Source organism: Mustela nivalis, assembly GCF_964662115.1.
Source record: "Mustela nivalis genome assembly, chromosome: 20".
Classification (NCBI taxonomy): domain Eukaryota; kingdom Metazoa; phylum Chordata; class Mammalia; order Carnivora; family Mustelidae; genus Mustela; species Mustela nivalis.
In genome coordinates, this window is record NC_139039.1 from 18,775,190 (window position 1) to 18,790,597 (window position 15,408).

The 15,408-nt window shown below is 39.9% G+C and overlaps 1 protein-coding gene across 1 annotated transcript in view; it reads left to right on the forward strand.

Annotated features, from left to right (window-relative positions):
- The window catches only part of MTUS1 (microtubule associated scaffold protein 1), a 162,302-nt gene that overhangs the window by 111,869 nt on the left and 35,025 nt on the right, over positions 1–15,408 (forward strand). Inside the window, 1 exon segment of the mRNA XM_082715602.1 lies at positions 15,154–15,368. Coding sequence (XP_082571728.1) covers positions 15,154–15,368 — 215 coding nt within the window.

The following is a 15,408-nucleotide window of genomic DNA, read 5'->3' on the forward strand; positions in this document are numbered from 1 at the left end:
CACAAATTTATGCTTTTGGTATTTATGGCCTTTGGTATTTATGCTCGTATCTGCTTTTATGCTCTGTGCCTGAGACAGAAATAAATGTCGTGTGTGTTTCAGGCATCTGTGAACCTGCATGCTCACTTTTAGAAGATTTAGTTAATGGCCTCACATTGTTCCTTTTGTTACCGATAATAATTGCAGTTATGGTAAATTATGTTGGTTTTATACTGTAAAAACAGGTACGTTATTATATTTGATTCTGGCTGGTGAGTGTTGACTGTAATAAGACTGAGTACGTAAACATTTTTTTTTCTTGTTTCTTACTCTTGTCAGCTCTGATGTGTCTTGTTTTCCATCTCTGTCCCTAGTGATTTTTTTTTTTTTTCCAGTGGACTGTTTTTAGTTTTCCCAGAGGCATCTCCCTTCCCTGTGGGATAGCTCTCATTTTTTCCAGCACCTTCTCCTCATGTTTCATAACTCCCCTTGACCTGTCACTGAAGTCTGCCAACCTCTCCCTCAGCCTGAGCTGGCAGCTGAAGGTAAATGAGTTGTTAGGAGACAGAACAGTGGCTCTCTCTCCCAGCCTAAATGCCTCTGTCATTTTTTTTTTTTAAAGGTGAAGAAACAAAAGGGTGTCTTGTATTTGCAAAAATCTGTATGATCTAAATTAGCTTTTAACTTAAAAATCTGTGCTCCAAGAAAAAGAGAAAGTCAAACTATACAGAGGTTTTGCAATTCCAAGTGACCTGTGTCTTGCTCGGGCCCCTGCCCTGTCTCTGGAGGCTACCACTGTCCTGGGTGCTTGCAAAGCCTTCCAGTAACTTGCTCATCATATGTAAGCCTGTGTGGATTTTTTTTTAAAGATTTTATTATTTATTTGACAGAGATCACAAGTAGGCAGAGAGGCAGGCAGAGAGAGAGGGAGGCAGACTCCCTGCTGAGCAGAGAGCCCAATGCGGGGCTCCATCCCAGGACCCTGGGATCATGACCTGAGCCGAAGGCAGAGACTTTAACCCACTGAGCCACCCAGGCGCCCCCACCCCATGTGGATTTTTATAGACTCTTTGGTTATACAGAAATTGAAGCACATATGCATATGGATATATATGTACACACACACACACACACACACACACACACACACACTCTTCTATAGCTTGCTTTTCTAAAGTTAATGTATCTTGGATTTTCATGTCAACACATGTTTCTCTCCCTCTGCTTTTTACTCATCATGGGCGCCATGATCTTCTTAACCAGTCTTCTTCTGGCGAACATTTTAGGTCATTTATTGTATTTTCATGGAGCAGATAAATTTCCAAGCAGCTTAAGCAAAAGATAAAAGGCTTTTATTATCAGACTTTGACTAATAGTTGCTATTTTAGGTACCTTTTGTTTTTGGAATTTCTGTAGAAACACTTGGCAACATTCGTTTGACTGCAGTGACACTTACGGAGCCTGAGTGCACTTAGCCGTGCTCTAGTTTACCTTCTTCTACACCAGGAAGTCAGAGATCCAGAGAAGTGGATTAACCTGCCCAAGGGCACACAGCAGCAGAAATAGGATCAAAACCCGGCCCCTCCGTTTAGAACTCTTGGCTTCTAGATTTTCTCAGCTGTGACTTGTGCTATAATTGTGTTAGAGCTGGTGAATAGTAGTAATGAAATGAGAGTTTTTTCCTATGTGGAAAGCATTTAAAAATTATGTAAAGAACATAATTCTACTTAACCCCAGTAAGAATCTTTTGTGAGCTTATCCCATATTACATAACTTAAAGGTCTGAGACTTTTCTCAGTAAAATGGATATTGAAGTCCCTGCATGGATTCTTGTGGGCTATAAGCTGTGACTCATGTTTGGATTCTTAATAAAGTGGGTGCTCTTGGCCTGGGTTGCCAAAGTGGCAGTGTGCGGACCTGGATTCTAGAACCAGAGTAGTGGCTGAGTGTAAAAACAAAGAGATTTCAAAGGATGGAGTCTCAGATTCTTCGAACCAGTTAGTCATGGATAAGGGATGAAGAACCATGATTCAGCTGCGACTGATGCTACAGGACAGGATAAAGGGAAAACATCACGTCATGAGTATTAACTGAATTTGGGTGATAAGGAGAGGATGAGTTTAGATAAGATGAATTTTCAGGTGTCCTACGTCCAGGATTTTTTAAACTATACCCAGAAAAATTCATAGCATTTGAGGTTAAAGGGACCTCAGAAATCATCTCATCTGATTCCTTTATTTTGTAGCTCTATGTGAGTGACCAAGGTCATCCCTTGGTTCCTAGCAGAACTAAGGCTACAACCTCAGGCTCTTGGAATCCATTTCTAGTGCATGTGACTCTTGACCTCAGACTTGTGAGTTCAAGTCCCATATTGGGTGTAGAGAATAACTTAAATAAAAACTTTTTAAAAAAATTGATTAGGGGCACCTGGGTGGCTCAGTGGGTTAAGCCGCTGCCTTCAGCTCAGGTCATGGTCTCAGGGTCCTGGGATCGAGTCCCACATCGGGTTCTCTGCTCAGCAGGGAGCCTGCTTCCTCCTCTCTCTCTCTGCCTGCCTACTTGTGATCTCTGTCAAATAAATAAATAAAATCTTTTTAAAAAATTGTTTAAAGTAAGCTCTATGACCAGCATGGGCTTGAACTTGAGACTGTGAGATCAGAAGTCACAAGCTCTACTGACTGAGCCCGCCAGCCCTCCACTTTCCCCTCTTTCCAGACTTTCACATTGCAGGATTCATTCAGTCATTTCACAAGTGAGTATCTATTAAACATGGACCATGTGCCAGGTTCAATGCTGGATGCTGAAAATAAAACCAAGACGAAGTCACACATAACTCCTTCCTTCTCACAGTCCATAGTTAAACAGAACATCAAGTGATTATGGTAGAGCTTGGGCTAGACACCCGAGGCAGCTCCTAGCCGGTGAAGCTAACTTTATCTAGGCCTTCCAGAAGAAGTGCCGGTTTAGCTGGAATCTCAGGATATGCGGAGTTAGCCAAGAAACAGAAAGTGTTCCAGGCAGAGAAAATAGCCTGGGAAAGCCTGGAGCTAGGGAGAGGATGGCTCCCTCAAGGAAACAAAAGAATTTTAATATGCCTGAGCATAGAAGATCATCAGAGAGGTGAGAGCCAGAGGGAGGATGATCACAGGGACCCAAGCAGACCGGGGTCCCTTTCATTGGCCCCTATAGAAGGGGGCACTGTGTGCTCCAGCAGGTCGTTCTTGGGTGGCACCCATTCCCACAATGTATTGTCCAATCCAAGGTGTCATGGCCTCTGTAAATAGCGCCAAGCCAAGGGAATGTGAATTTTCAGCATTTAGTGATGTTGCTGGATGTCCAGCACGGACCAAGCTCTCCACGTCAGGGAAGTGCTAATCTTCTACGTAGTCCAGAGGTGGTTTCATTGGCTCGCCAAAACGCTGGCAATAGTCCCTTTGCCCACTCTATTTCAGAGTTCTGCCTCTGCATGTGGGTTCTAACTTTTTTATAATGAGTCATGGAAGGAAAAGAATCTTCTTAGTAGAAATATTCCTGACCACCAGTTTTATTAGAATTGTTTTCCTTTGGAGTTGGAGATATCTGTATTAATTATAGTGAAAAGTGCAATTTTGAACCTCAACGTTAAATACATTTTTTGATTGAAGTGAAAGCAGTTCGTTGCATTTAGATTTGTTTTCACTGACTTAGTGAGATGAAATGCAGTTATTATAGGGGCGCCTGGATGGCTCAGTGGGTTTAGGGTCCACTTCCTGATTGCCGCTCAGGTCGTGATCTCAGGGTGGTGAGATCCATCCCAGAGTGCTCTTCCCTGCTGGGTGTGGAGCCTGCTTAAAATTCTATCTTTGCATCTCTCCCAATAATCACTACAATAATAAAAGTGATTATTGTAGCAAAGAGGAGGGGTTTAGTACATATATATTGAGGAGGAGCAGAAATAACTGCTTTTAGAGTGGGGGGGGGGCAGAGGGAGAGGGAGAGAGAATGTCAAGCAGACTCCCCATTGAGTGTAGAGCAGAGTCAGGCTCGATCTCAGCTTTGAGATACTGACGTCATGACCAAAGCTCTCCAGAGGAGGGGCCGAGGTATTATTAAAAAAAAAACAAGGTATTTCATTTACCTCAAGCCACATTAAATAGAGCCATTTTGACTATTCAGTAAGAACGGGGCAGAAAATGAATAAAATTGTTTGGTTAGGAGGCAACCATCAAATTATATTTGGTATTCATTGTTGAGACTGTCAAGAATTGCTTTTAGCTGCAATTTAAGACAATTTAACCAAGAAGAAACTTATTTCACCTAACTTGTTTGTTTCACCTAAAATGTTGTTCAGTGGTTCAACAATGTCGGGATCAACATCTCTATTTTCTTGGCTCCCTCCTCCTGACTGCTGCCTCCTGATCTCACCATTGCTTCTCCAGGCAGGGGGAAAAAAAAGGCGGTGGGTGGGTGGTGCCAACTCACAAAGCTTACATCTCATTGGCTAACTTGCCGTCACATGGTTAGCTACCTGCAAGGGAGGCTAGGGAACTGAGTGACTTCTCCAGTCTCCTGGGCATTCAGATAGGAGAGAGTTTTTCAACAGTATCTGACCCAGAGAGGGTCAAACCCTTAATTCTCAAAAGCTGATATTAGCTGCTTATAAATAAGGGGAGTATATCCTTTAACAAGTCTGATCTTGCAACAGAGGTTGATACTTTTTTTCTCTTTCATGACATGTATGGGTTTTGGTAATGATTACCTATTTTATAATTATTTCAGTTAAACACTTTGAAGTCTCTTTGGACGTCATTTGATTTTGATGTTAAATGAAGTAATTTTCAGTGATAATATATTGAGAAAGAATGTCTCAACTTGACATATGGCTTTTATGTATTTAAAATGTGTTAACAGAAGGTTAGTATTTTCATTCGTACAGTTGTGGTGGGTATTGCCAAGGCGGCACTAAATAAACTTGAATTTCTCTCGTGTTTCTCTCTCACATTATGAAATGCAGAAGTCAATGAAGCTATTTTAAAAAGTTTCAGAAGAGGTGCCTGGGTGGCTCAGTTGGTTAAGTGCTTGCCTTCAGTTCAGGTAGTGATCTCAGGGTCCTGGGATCAAGTCCTGCCTTGGGCTCCCTGCTCAGTGGGGAGTCTGCTTCTCCCTCTCCCCTTGGTCCCCCATGACCTGCTCATGCTGTGTCTCTCCCTGTCAAATAAATAAATAAAATCTTTAAAAAAAATTTTTTTTAAAGAAAGCTTCCATAAAAAAACAGATTAGAACTTGCATGTAAAAAGTTAAAGATTCAATCATTTGTAGATTACAAAAGTCATCAAAGGGACCAAATTCAAGAATAACAGATGAGAAACTTAGCCTTCTACCACTCCCTTGTTCCTGTACTGTGAATCCACATTCTTTTGTCTTCCTTGAAAGCAGGCTTGAAGATCTTGCTGGCCTTTTGCCACACTGATAAGCACTTACTGAGAACCAATGTTGTGAATGGCGTTCAGCAGGAAATGTTCGTCATAGATCCATACTCCACTCCTGTAGTAGCCGTGGTGGCCTTTGAGCTACAGCTTTGCTATGATGCTAAAAAGTGCTGTTCTGTAGTCAGAGTGGTCTACTTAAGAAGGCAGTGATGTGCTAAATCAATTTTCACTCATAATAAGTGAGGTTTTGATAAGTTCTTTTTAAGGATTTTATTTATTTGTCAGAGAGCACAAGTGGGGGAGCTACAGAAGCAGAGGGAGAAACAGACTTCCTGCTGAGCAGACAGCCAGATGCGGGACTCGATCCCAGGAGCCTGGGATCATGACCTGAGCGGAAGGCAGAAGCTTAACTGACTGAGCCGCCTGGGCATTCCATGTTTTGATAAGTTTTTAAAAGTTAGCTGTAACTCACAAGTTTCACGTAGCTGAAGTTTTTACTACACAAAATTGTGTTTTAATGTAGGAATCTGTTTTCTCCCAAACGTGGGAAGTACATCATATATTACAGTTTGGAGTTGGAGTCAGGATAAGAAGCATAGCAGTGTCTTTCACCAGGAGCAACTAGAGCGCTATGGCAAGAAAATTTAGTAACTATGTAATCAGAACAGTTGAAATATTCTGATTGAGTATTTGGTTAATCAAGAACCACCCTATAAATAAAACAGTAGATTCTAATACTTGGTGTTAGCTCTAAAGCATGTTTTAGAGCTAAAAATGTTTCATTAAAAGTATATGCATATTATTTATTAGGTAAAAAGACATCAGATGTGGTTTTAAATGTTTCCAACATTGAACATCATTTTCCTGTGTTTGTCTTAAGTGATATGTCGAGTTATTTTAGCCTGTGAGTGTTATTTTTATAAATAGCAATTATCCAGCTCTTAGGAAAACTAGGACTAATAGAGCTTTCTTTTGGGTGAGAGACTTGTCTTTGTCCCTTTGTTCCCTGGTGACCTGAGTTGGAGGCCTGGTCTTTTCAATTTCTTTTTCTTAACTGCTGGTTAGTACTTTGAGAATAAACTTCTCTTTTCTGTGCTTTGTGTCATAGAAGTTTCTAATGCTGGTTGTTTTAATTGGCTATTTTTTGTTTCAGCTGTAATATACTCTGTGGTCTTTTATACACATTTTTGACCCACTTTGGCACATTTGGGCACATTCCCCATGCCCCAGCCCCCACGTTTAGGTCCTTTGTTTGCATGTGCTTGGGTTCAGCTGTGCTGTTTTCCTGGGTCTCCTATGTGGCAACATGGGTTTGCAACAACACAGATGCAGTGGTTCGGGATGCTATCTGCGGCTGTGAGTGAGCCCTGGCCCACAGGGGATGGCCTCACGGACACAGTGGTGACCTCACATGAGCTGGCTAGCTCAAGATGTAAAAACCACAGAAGAGATAGCATTCAGAAATCCCAGGCTAGCAAATGTGCTTGAGGTAGGCACTGCGAAGGGAAGGGCCTTGTAGAATTTTTGGTCTTATTTTGGAATAAGTTCCAAGTGGTGACAAAATGTTATTTTCAGTGCTATATTCTTCTCTGTGTTAAATAAAAAAGGCACCTTGTAGGGGTGTATGAAATCCAAAGAACCGGTTGATATAAGTAGGCTTTGGGATGTCAAGCAGTTTTATAGCTACCTATTAACTTGGGTAAGTTAAAATGATCATTCAGACCAAAACAGAAGTCCACATGAAGGCTAGAATTTAATATTTTAGGTAATTTGTTTAATAATAAGAAGGGAAAAGCCCATAACAGTGACTGCTGTCTTGAGAAACAGCTTCTCCTTCACATTGGTAGGAACTTGGTGGATATGTATTTTATCCATTTCCTTGTGTTCAGAAAAGTCCTATCCAATTTGCTCATACATAGTGAGTATAACAAGAGTTACTTGTTTCCGGTTTAATTTGATTTTCCCTCTATTTTTTGATGAAGTTCCACTGTACCTGATAAAATTTTGATGTTAGATGATTACAATTAAGATATTTACATTCAGTATCTTCAGAATTGTTAGTGCTGCAGGATGAAAATTGTATTACTTGCAGATTTTTTGCTCTGTTTCATTTGTATACTCTTTTAGTCCTGAAATTCATAAACTTACCATTAAGGTGAACTACTAGATTATTTAGAGAACCAGTGAATCTAGGGAGGTTCATATCTTCTTGAAAGTATTTCTGGATGTAATGAATTTGTTTTCTTTGTGGTTTGTAGTCCATTTTAAGAACATGAGAAATTTGCTTATTATCTGCCAGGTACATGTAAAATGGTTACGGTCAAGTTTGGAGTTCTGATTTTTTGTTGTTGTTGCTGTTTTTATTTTTTTTGTTTTGGAGAAAAAATTATTCTGAAATGGGAGTTTTTAGTATGAATATACTTTCTGTTTTGTAATCTACTTTGACAATTTATTTTTTTTAAGATTTTATTTATTTGAGGGAGCATGCAAGTGAGAGAGAGCATAAATGGCCGTGGGGGTGGGGAGCAGAAGCAGACTTCCCCCTGAGCAGGGAGCCTTACCAGGGCTCAGTCCAGGACACTGCAATCATCAGCTGAGCTAAAGGCAGACACTTAACCAACTGAGCCACCCAGGTGCTCCGACTTTTAAAGATTTTATTTATTTGACAGAGAAATCACAAGTAGGCAGAGAGGCAGGCAGAGAGAGAGAGAGAGGAGGAAGCAGGCTCCCCACGGAGCAGAGAGCCCGACGTGGGGCTCGATCCCAGAACCCTGGGATCATGACCTGAGCCGAAGGCAGAGGCTTTAAACCCACTGAGACACCCAGGGGCCCCATGCTCCGACTTTTAAAATGTAAAGTAAAACCCTTTTACATGTAGTACAAACCATTGCAAACAAATTCTGACTATATATGGTAATGACTAAATATTTCTGACAAAATACAGTAATGCAAAATTTTAAATGTTGAGGTGTCTTAAAGTCTCACCCTCCACCCCAAAAAGAGTTAGCTCAGGTAATTTTAATAGTCTTCGTGTCACTTTCCTGGGCTTGAATGGTTTCATGTAAAGAAATGCCATACCTGCCTAGGCTAGAAAAAATTGTATGTGGCTTCTAAATTGTGATTACTATCTTTTAGAGTAAACAAATAATGAACACTACAAATGTTTACATAAATTTAAGGTAAGAATTGATGACATGAATGACAAGTTAAACATCTTGGTGAGATGACACAAGTTACCATGGGTTTACTGTTCCACTGAGGCAAGTAGGAAGTGTGGGTTCATACTCGTGTGTTAGGGGCAGTATTCAGGACAGTAGGCGATAAAGAGCTGATTGCTTCTCAGGCAAAAGACACTGCAGGTGATTAAATTTGGAGAGTGTCACAGAGTAGGTGAGTTTAGAATGGACCCTTTTAGGAGCAGGAAGAGCTGTGTCAGAGAATGTCCTAATGGCTTCCTCACTGTGTCCCACACCAGATGCTTCCCCTCTCTCCGCCCTCATGCTCGTTCCCACGGGCTCATCTACTCACCTTGTGTTATTTCCTAGCTGGAAACTCGTGACTTCTCCTGGGCTCCCCTTGATCCAACTGGTCACAAAGTCCCCCTCTTCTGCCTCGTAAACACACGCACCATTTCCTGCCTGTTCTCACTGCTGCTGACCCGTGGCTTCTCTTCCTGGGCCTTCCTCCTGACCTCACTGGGCTCCTTTCCTCTCTTTTATGGTGCCCTCAGACCCCCGCTCGGCCACCTCCATGATAAAACCTGGTGTGGCCCATGTGTCAGCTCCCTGATTATGCCTCAGCCCCCTCACTGTGCTTTAACCTCGGGAGTATCCAGGGCCCCCCTGTCCCCCAGGGCCTCTGCTGGCCTTTGTTCTTTCTCGGTCTCCCAGATGTGCACATGGCCATGCAAACTCTGCCTCCTGAACCCTTATCCTGACTGCCCCGGATCTGGGTGTTTCTCCCCCTAGACTCCCCACACTCTGCATGTGGTTCTGTTAGCTAATTATCAAAGAGCAACTCCCAGGACGATGGATCAGACATGATATTGGTAATTATCTTGTTGACAAATGTTCAAATCGATGTGGAAGGAAATATGCCATTTTAAGGGTTTCTGACTAAGTCGATTCTTTGAAATCACATGTCCTGTTAATGGGTATAATGTTCTTTTGTATTTTTATTATTTTTTATTTCATTTATTTTTTCATTGTGTTAGTCACCATACTATACATCATTAGTTTTTGATGCAGTGTTCCAAGATTCATTGCTTATGTATAACACCCAGTTGAATAGAGCTGCATTACCAAAACAGTAACGTGTTCAAAAGGGGGACACAGGGACAAGTTCGGTTCATGTTTTAATTTCCTATAAATCATGGCTCCTGTGGAGTTTAAAGGAAACTATGTTTTATTTATGAAGCACCCTATTTATGAGCATTTTGGCTTTGAGCGTCATTGGAGGTTTTTGCATCATCTCTGATCTTCAATTGGGCCAAGAGTGAGGAGGGGGGAAAGATGTTAAAACTAGGTCATCAGCTACCATGTGGCACGGTTTTATCCTTAGGGAGCACAGTATATAGAGCAGAAGATTGAGGCCACAACTTGATTTCCCAGCTCTAGGCAGAGGGCAGTCTGTTTGCTGATTTGCTCTTACGTTCAATTTTGAAGACTTGTACTCTTAGAATACGTCAGTGTTTTGTTTCCTCCTTAAGTCTGAATATATTTTGAGTTGTCACATACAACAAAACCTGTATTATTTAGATCTTTGTCTCTATTCTCCAAGGAAGAAACATGGATTAATTCTATTTTTATGACTAAGTGTTAACGATTTAGGTGCTTAGAATTCAGTTTGACCACCTTTATTTTTTTTTAAAGATTTTATTTATTTGTTGGAGAGCTCGTGCATGCATAAGCGAGCTTGAACACAAGCAAGGGGGAGCAGCAGGCAGAGGAAGAAGCAGCGAACCCAACCTCAGCACCCTGGGACCATGACCTGAGCCGAGGGTGATGCTTAACTGACTGAGCCACTCGGACGCCCCCAATTTAGCCACCTTTAAAAAAAAAATACTCTTTAATTTTGAAAAGGTGGTATTTTTACACCATGATTAAAAAGTAAGGAGAATATATCAGAACATCTTATACCTCTCTGGTTCCTATTCTCTTTTTGAAAAGGTAGACATTGTTAGTACTTGTATGTGTATTATGGAATAATTTTGTTATGAATTTATAAGCAAAATAGAAGATTTGCTCTTATATTTTCATCATCACACAGCAGAGCATTCTGTCTACAGTCCTCTTTACTATGGTTTTCTCATTTACCACCGAGTGTGCCCTACTTCTGTTACAGCTGTGATATTTCACTATATGACTGTACCATAAGTTTGTTTAACCAGTCTTCTATCTGGACATTTCGGCTGTGTTTTGATCTCGTCAAGTTTGTGGTGGGAGTCCTTCAGTTAATGTCGTTGCACGCCTGCGTAGGCTTCTCAGTAGGATAGATTCTTGCTGACCAGCTATGAATTCAACGGGTGATGGTAGCATGTGTCAGAGAAGGCTTATCACTAAGCTTTTATTGTTCTTAAACATCAGTTTGAGTGTATAAAGTTAGGCAGACAGACTTGACCTGAATTGTTTCTTAAATGTTTGCTTGAGATCTCGGTGGGTTGCTTGGAAAACCCTCGTGATGTACAGGTTTGACAATTTCAGCCACTACCTGAGGCGGAGCAGTGTTGCGTTCTAGAGGTGGCATTTGAGGTCTTTGTGGCTGGATCAGTATGAGCTCATGCCCATTCGAGGTGTTCCCCAACTCTTGAAACGCCCGTCCTCCAGCGGTGACGAAAGCCTGAGGGAAGAGGCAGCTGTCACGTGGGCACTGGCTTTTACTGGAGCGCAGGTGCCGTCCCTCCCCCGCTTCCCTGGCAAGAGTTCGCACCTTAGCCCGGCAGCTGCCGGTGAGACAGTAACCAGGCAATGCACAGACGAAAAGCAGCTAAGCACCAAGCGCCTTGCACAACTGGGGTGTGGTTAGACTCCAGCGGTTGTTTTCTGGGGTGTACCTTAACAAAAACTACTTAACATTCATTCTAGAGTGATCTTAGCAGCATTCCTAATACAGCGTTGGGTCCTAGAGAGCTTTCGAAAACTTCCAGAGAGTATATGTGTCCTGACACAGTTAACAGTTCCAGAAGAATATGGAGAATAGGACTTCTGTAAGCACAGATGACACTTTGTTACGAAAAGCTAAAGCAACCAAAATATAATAAAGGAAAGGTAGAGTCGCCAATCTCGCTTGTGGACGTTAAGTCATCCGAATCCTCAGCAGCAAACTGGGAACAGCTTACACTGTCGGACTGACATATCTGAGAAAAATGAAGTTTGTTTTCAGGGGTGAGACGGGGTTGTGAAATGAGTGAGCAGGGTCAGAAGGGACAAAAACTTCCCGTTATAAAATAAGCAGGTCATGGGAATGTAATGTACAGCATAGGACTAGAGTTGATAATACTGTATTGTGTATTTGAAACTTGTTAAGAGAGGAGAACTTTAAAGTTCTCATAAGAAAAAAAAAAAAAAGGTAGCCACGTGTGCTAACATGTTAACTAGACTATTAGGGTGATCATTCCCCAGTATATAAAAAAGTGAATCATTATGTACACATCTGAAACTAATATAATATTAAATGTCAGTTATACCTCAAAAAAATGGGGAGGGATTACATTTCGGATGATAAAGTTTTTTAATTAAAGAAAAGAATAGGTCTTAGGAATTTGAAGCCACTGTGGCTTAGGAAGAGCCTTTTACAAAATGGATTAAATGAAATAGAAGCTACCGAAAACCATGATGGTTTCAGAGGCCTAATATAGAATCAGCAAATCCAACCTGTATTTCCTAAACATTTCAAAAACAGTATGGACAGATTCTTCACATGATGTAGATGTTTTATTTTAAAATCTATGTATACTGAGAAACACAGCTAATCTCACACCAAGAGAAAAATAAAGCTGTTTCCTTTAAAATAATGTTAGTGATGGAATTAACCATCTAATAAGGAAAAAAGATAAGCAATATCAAGTGATTTATCCAAACAATATTACTAGGAACTACTTTATAGTACATTGTAAAAATGTAATATGGTGAAAGAAATTTAGTTTATAAAGAAACCAAACATAATATGTAGCTATTGCTTAACTTTGGAATAAGAAATAATTTGAAGAAAAACATAAAATCTGATGCTACAAAAGGAGTACCTGTATTTTGAACCTGAAGGTGGAAAAACAATGTTTAATAAATTAAATTTATCTCCATATGATGTAATGTACTAGAACTTGACCAGTGAAATTCATTTGGAAGTCTCAGTAGGCAAGAATTTTAAAGAATGCTTTCTTCAAAAATGTTAGAATAAAATATTTACATCTCAGATTTTTTAAATTGTAATCTAACAGTTTTAAAACTCTGATATTTAATTAGCATAGAAATTCTAGAGAGTCAAACATCGTTAAGGGATTCAAGGAATGATAAACTCAAAGCAATCTAGCAGTAAATAAATGAATATTTCAGTAAGTATTGGTAGGACATACAGAATGAATTTATATCTGCAGTATGTTACAGAAAATTCTAGATGGTCAAAGGGTTGAAAGCTGTTTTTGGCTGTTCTGTTTGTATAAAATTATATAAAACTATACTTATATAAGTTTGTGTAAACTTATATAAAACACAGATGTTTATCTACACAGGCCTGATAAGCATAAAGTAACATTTTACTACAATTACTGCATAAATGATTGTTTTTAGTTTTCTGTTACATCTCCACCCGATCTCCACTTTCCAAGGTGGGTCGCAGCAGTAGAGATTGGGTGTTGGAGGCCTCGGTTCTGACTTTGAATCTGCCCCATAGGTGCCATCTGTGCATGGGCAAGGTCCTTCCCACTCTGGAGCCTCGCTCTCCCTATGGAGAGTTACTAAGTGGGTGAAAGAGAGGAAAAGGGAGAATACTCAGTGAGCAGGAAGACGCTATGTAATTATTACATGTTACGTGAGAAATAAAGCTCCTAAGGACCTTTTAGGAAATGACATGAAATAAAGGAATACTAATTTCAGATACTTTGACAAACTGTGAAATAGTTTTCATTAATTCATTAATATGTGAGTCTATCATAAAGTTCTCCTTTCAGGACTTTAATACTATGACTATGAACTTGGTTGCTTTCTTCATCTGCTTTGGAAATGGCGGTTAGTGCTAAACAGTTATTGATGATTACTAAGAAAGACTAATGGACAAATACTTTCCCCTTGAAGTCTTTTTGAAACATAGAAGATAGTTTAGTCATTTTAGAACAGTGAATTATCAAGTATTTTTTTTTTTTTAGATTTTATTTATTTATTTATTTATTTGACAGACAGAGATCAGAAGTAGGCAGAGAGAGAGAGGAGGAAGCAGGCTCCCTGCTGAGCAGAGAGCCCGATGCGGGGCTCGATCCCAGAACCCTGGGATCATGACCGGAGCCGAAGGCAGAGGCTTTAACCCACTGAGCCACCCAGGTGCCCCTGAATTATCCAGTATTAATGCAAATTTTAATTGTTGAACCATAGGAAGTACCATAGAAAATGAGAGCCTCCACCCCTGCCTTTTTTCTAAAAGAATATATGGAGTGTTTTTTGTCATTGGTTCTTAGAGCATGAATACTGAGGTTTATTTATTCTCCTTCAAGAAATTACTTTGGTTTTCCTCCCCCTGAAAAATTGGAGAAAATAATTCCTATCTATAAAACTTTCTTAGGTTGGTTGTTATCACAGAACGTGAATGTCGTAGGGAACGTCTCTGAAACAAGGGAACATTCTTTTTTTTTTTTTTTAGTTTCTTGTATCTTTATTTCAGATTTAGTTTTGTTTTGATTACTTGGCCCAATTATTTTGAGAAGCTAAGCAGCATGTTTTGTGTTCTTCCAATTCCGTTTGATATTTAAAGTGACTGAGACATTTGGAGTAGTTCCAACACTGAACAGTTTTTCATTTAAAATAGAGTAATTCCCAGGACACCGTGGCATAGAAAGTGAATAATCACTTAGCAAAGCATCTTAGTTGGATTTGGAGTATTAGCATGAGCTTAAACAAAATACATAGGCCATTATTAGTACTTGGAGAGGGGAGAAACAATAAAGCTTGTGTTTCATAGAAAACAGAAAAGGATAGTCAAGAGTATAGTCCTTTTAACAGTGAACTTAAGGGGGAAAATGTAGATTTTCAGTATATGCAATGATTTACTAGAGATTAGGAAATGACTCATCAGCAGTATAAATCTTTTTAATGACCAGGCCATCAGCAGGAAAGGATGAGAAGTTTGTAGAAAATGTGTAGGAGGAGGGGAGGGCATTGAAAGTCCAATCACTTACATATTTCTCTCCGCATATGTGATCGGAATATAGAGTCAGAGGACTTGTCATAGTCACGTTACTGTACCAATTTACCAAGAAAATTAGAAACTATGATGTGAATATTATTTTGCATATAATTCCCATGTTTCTGGATTGCTAAATCTATTTGTTTCACATACATAATTCTCTGCCCCATGTAAATCTCTTCAAACTCAGAGCTAAAGATATTGTCTGTGTTTATAAATTCCAAACATCTAGATATTTGATTAATTCCTGCTCTGATCCATATGCTTTCCTTATATAAACATAGCTTAAATGCATTTTTGTGGCTTATCTAGTTGTCTTTGAACCCAGATGGTAGTGATTATAAAAAATCACTTATTTTCCTTATTCCTTTTACAGTTGAAAAGGGCAGGCAAAAGAATCCCAGAAGTTTGTGTATCCAGACACAGACCTCTCCAGATGTGCTCTCCTCTGAAAAAACGCTTGAGTTGGCGCAATATAAAACAAAATGTGAGAAGCAAAGTGGATTTATCCTGCAGCTCAAGCAGCTTCTTTCCTTTGGTAATACCAAGTTTGAAGCATTAACAGTTGTGATTCAGCATCTGCTCTCTGAGGTAAGGATGTCTGCCTTCTAACAGTCTTTCTCATTGAGGT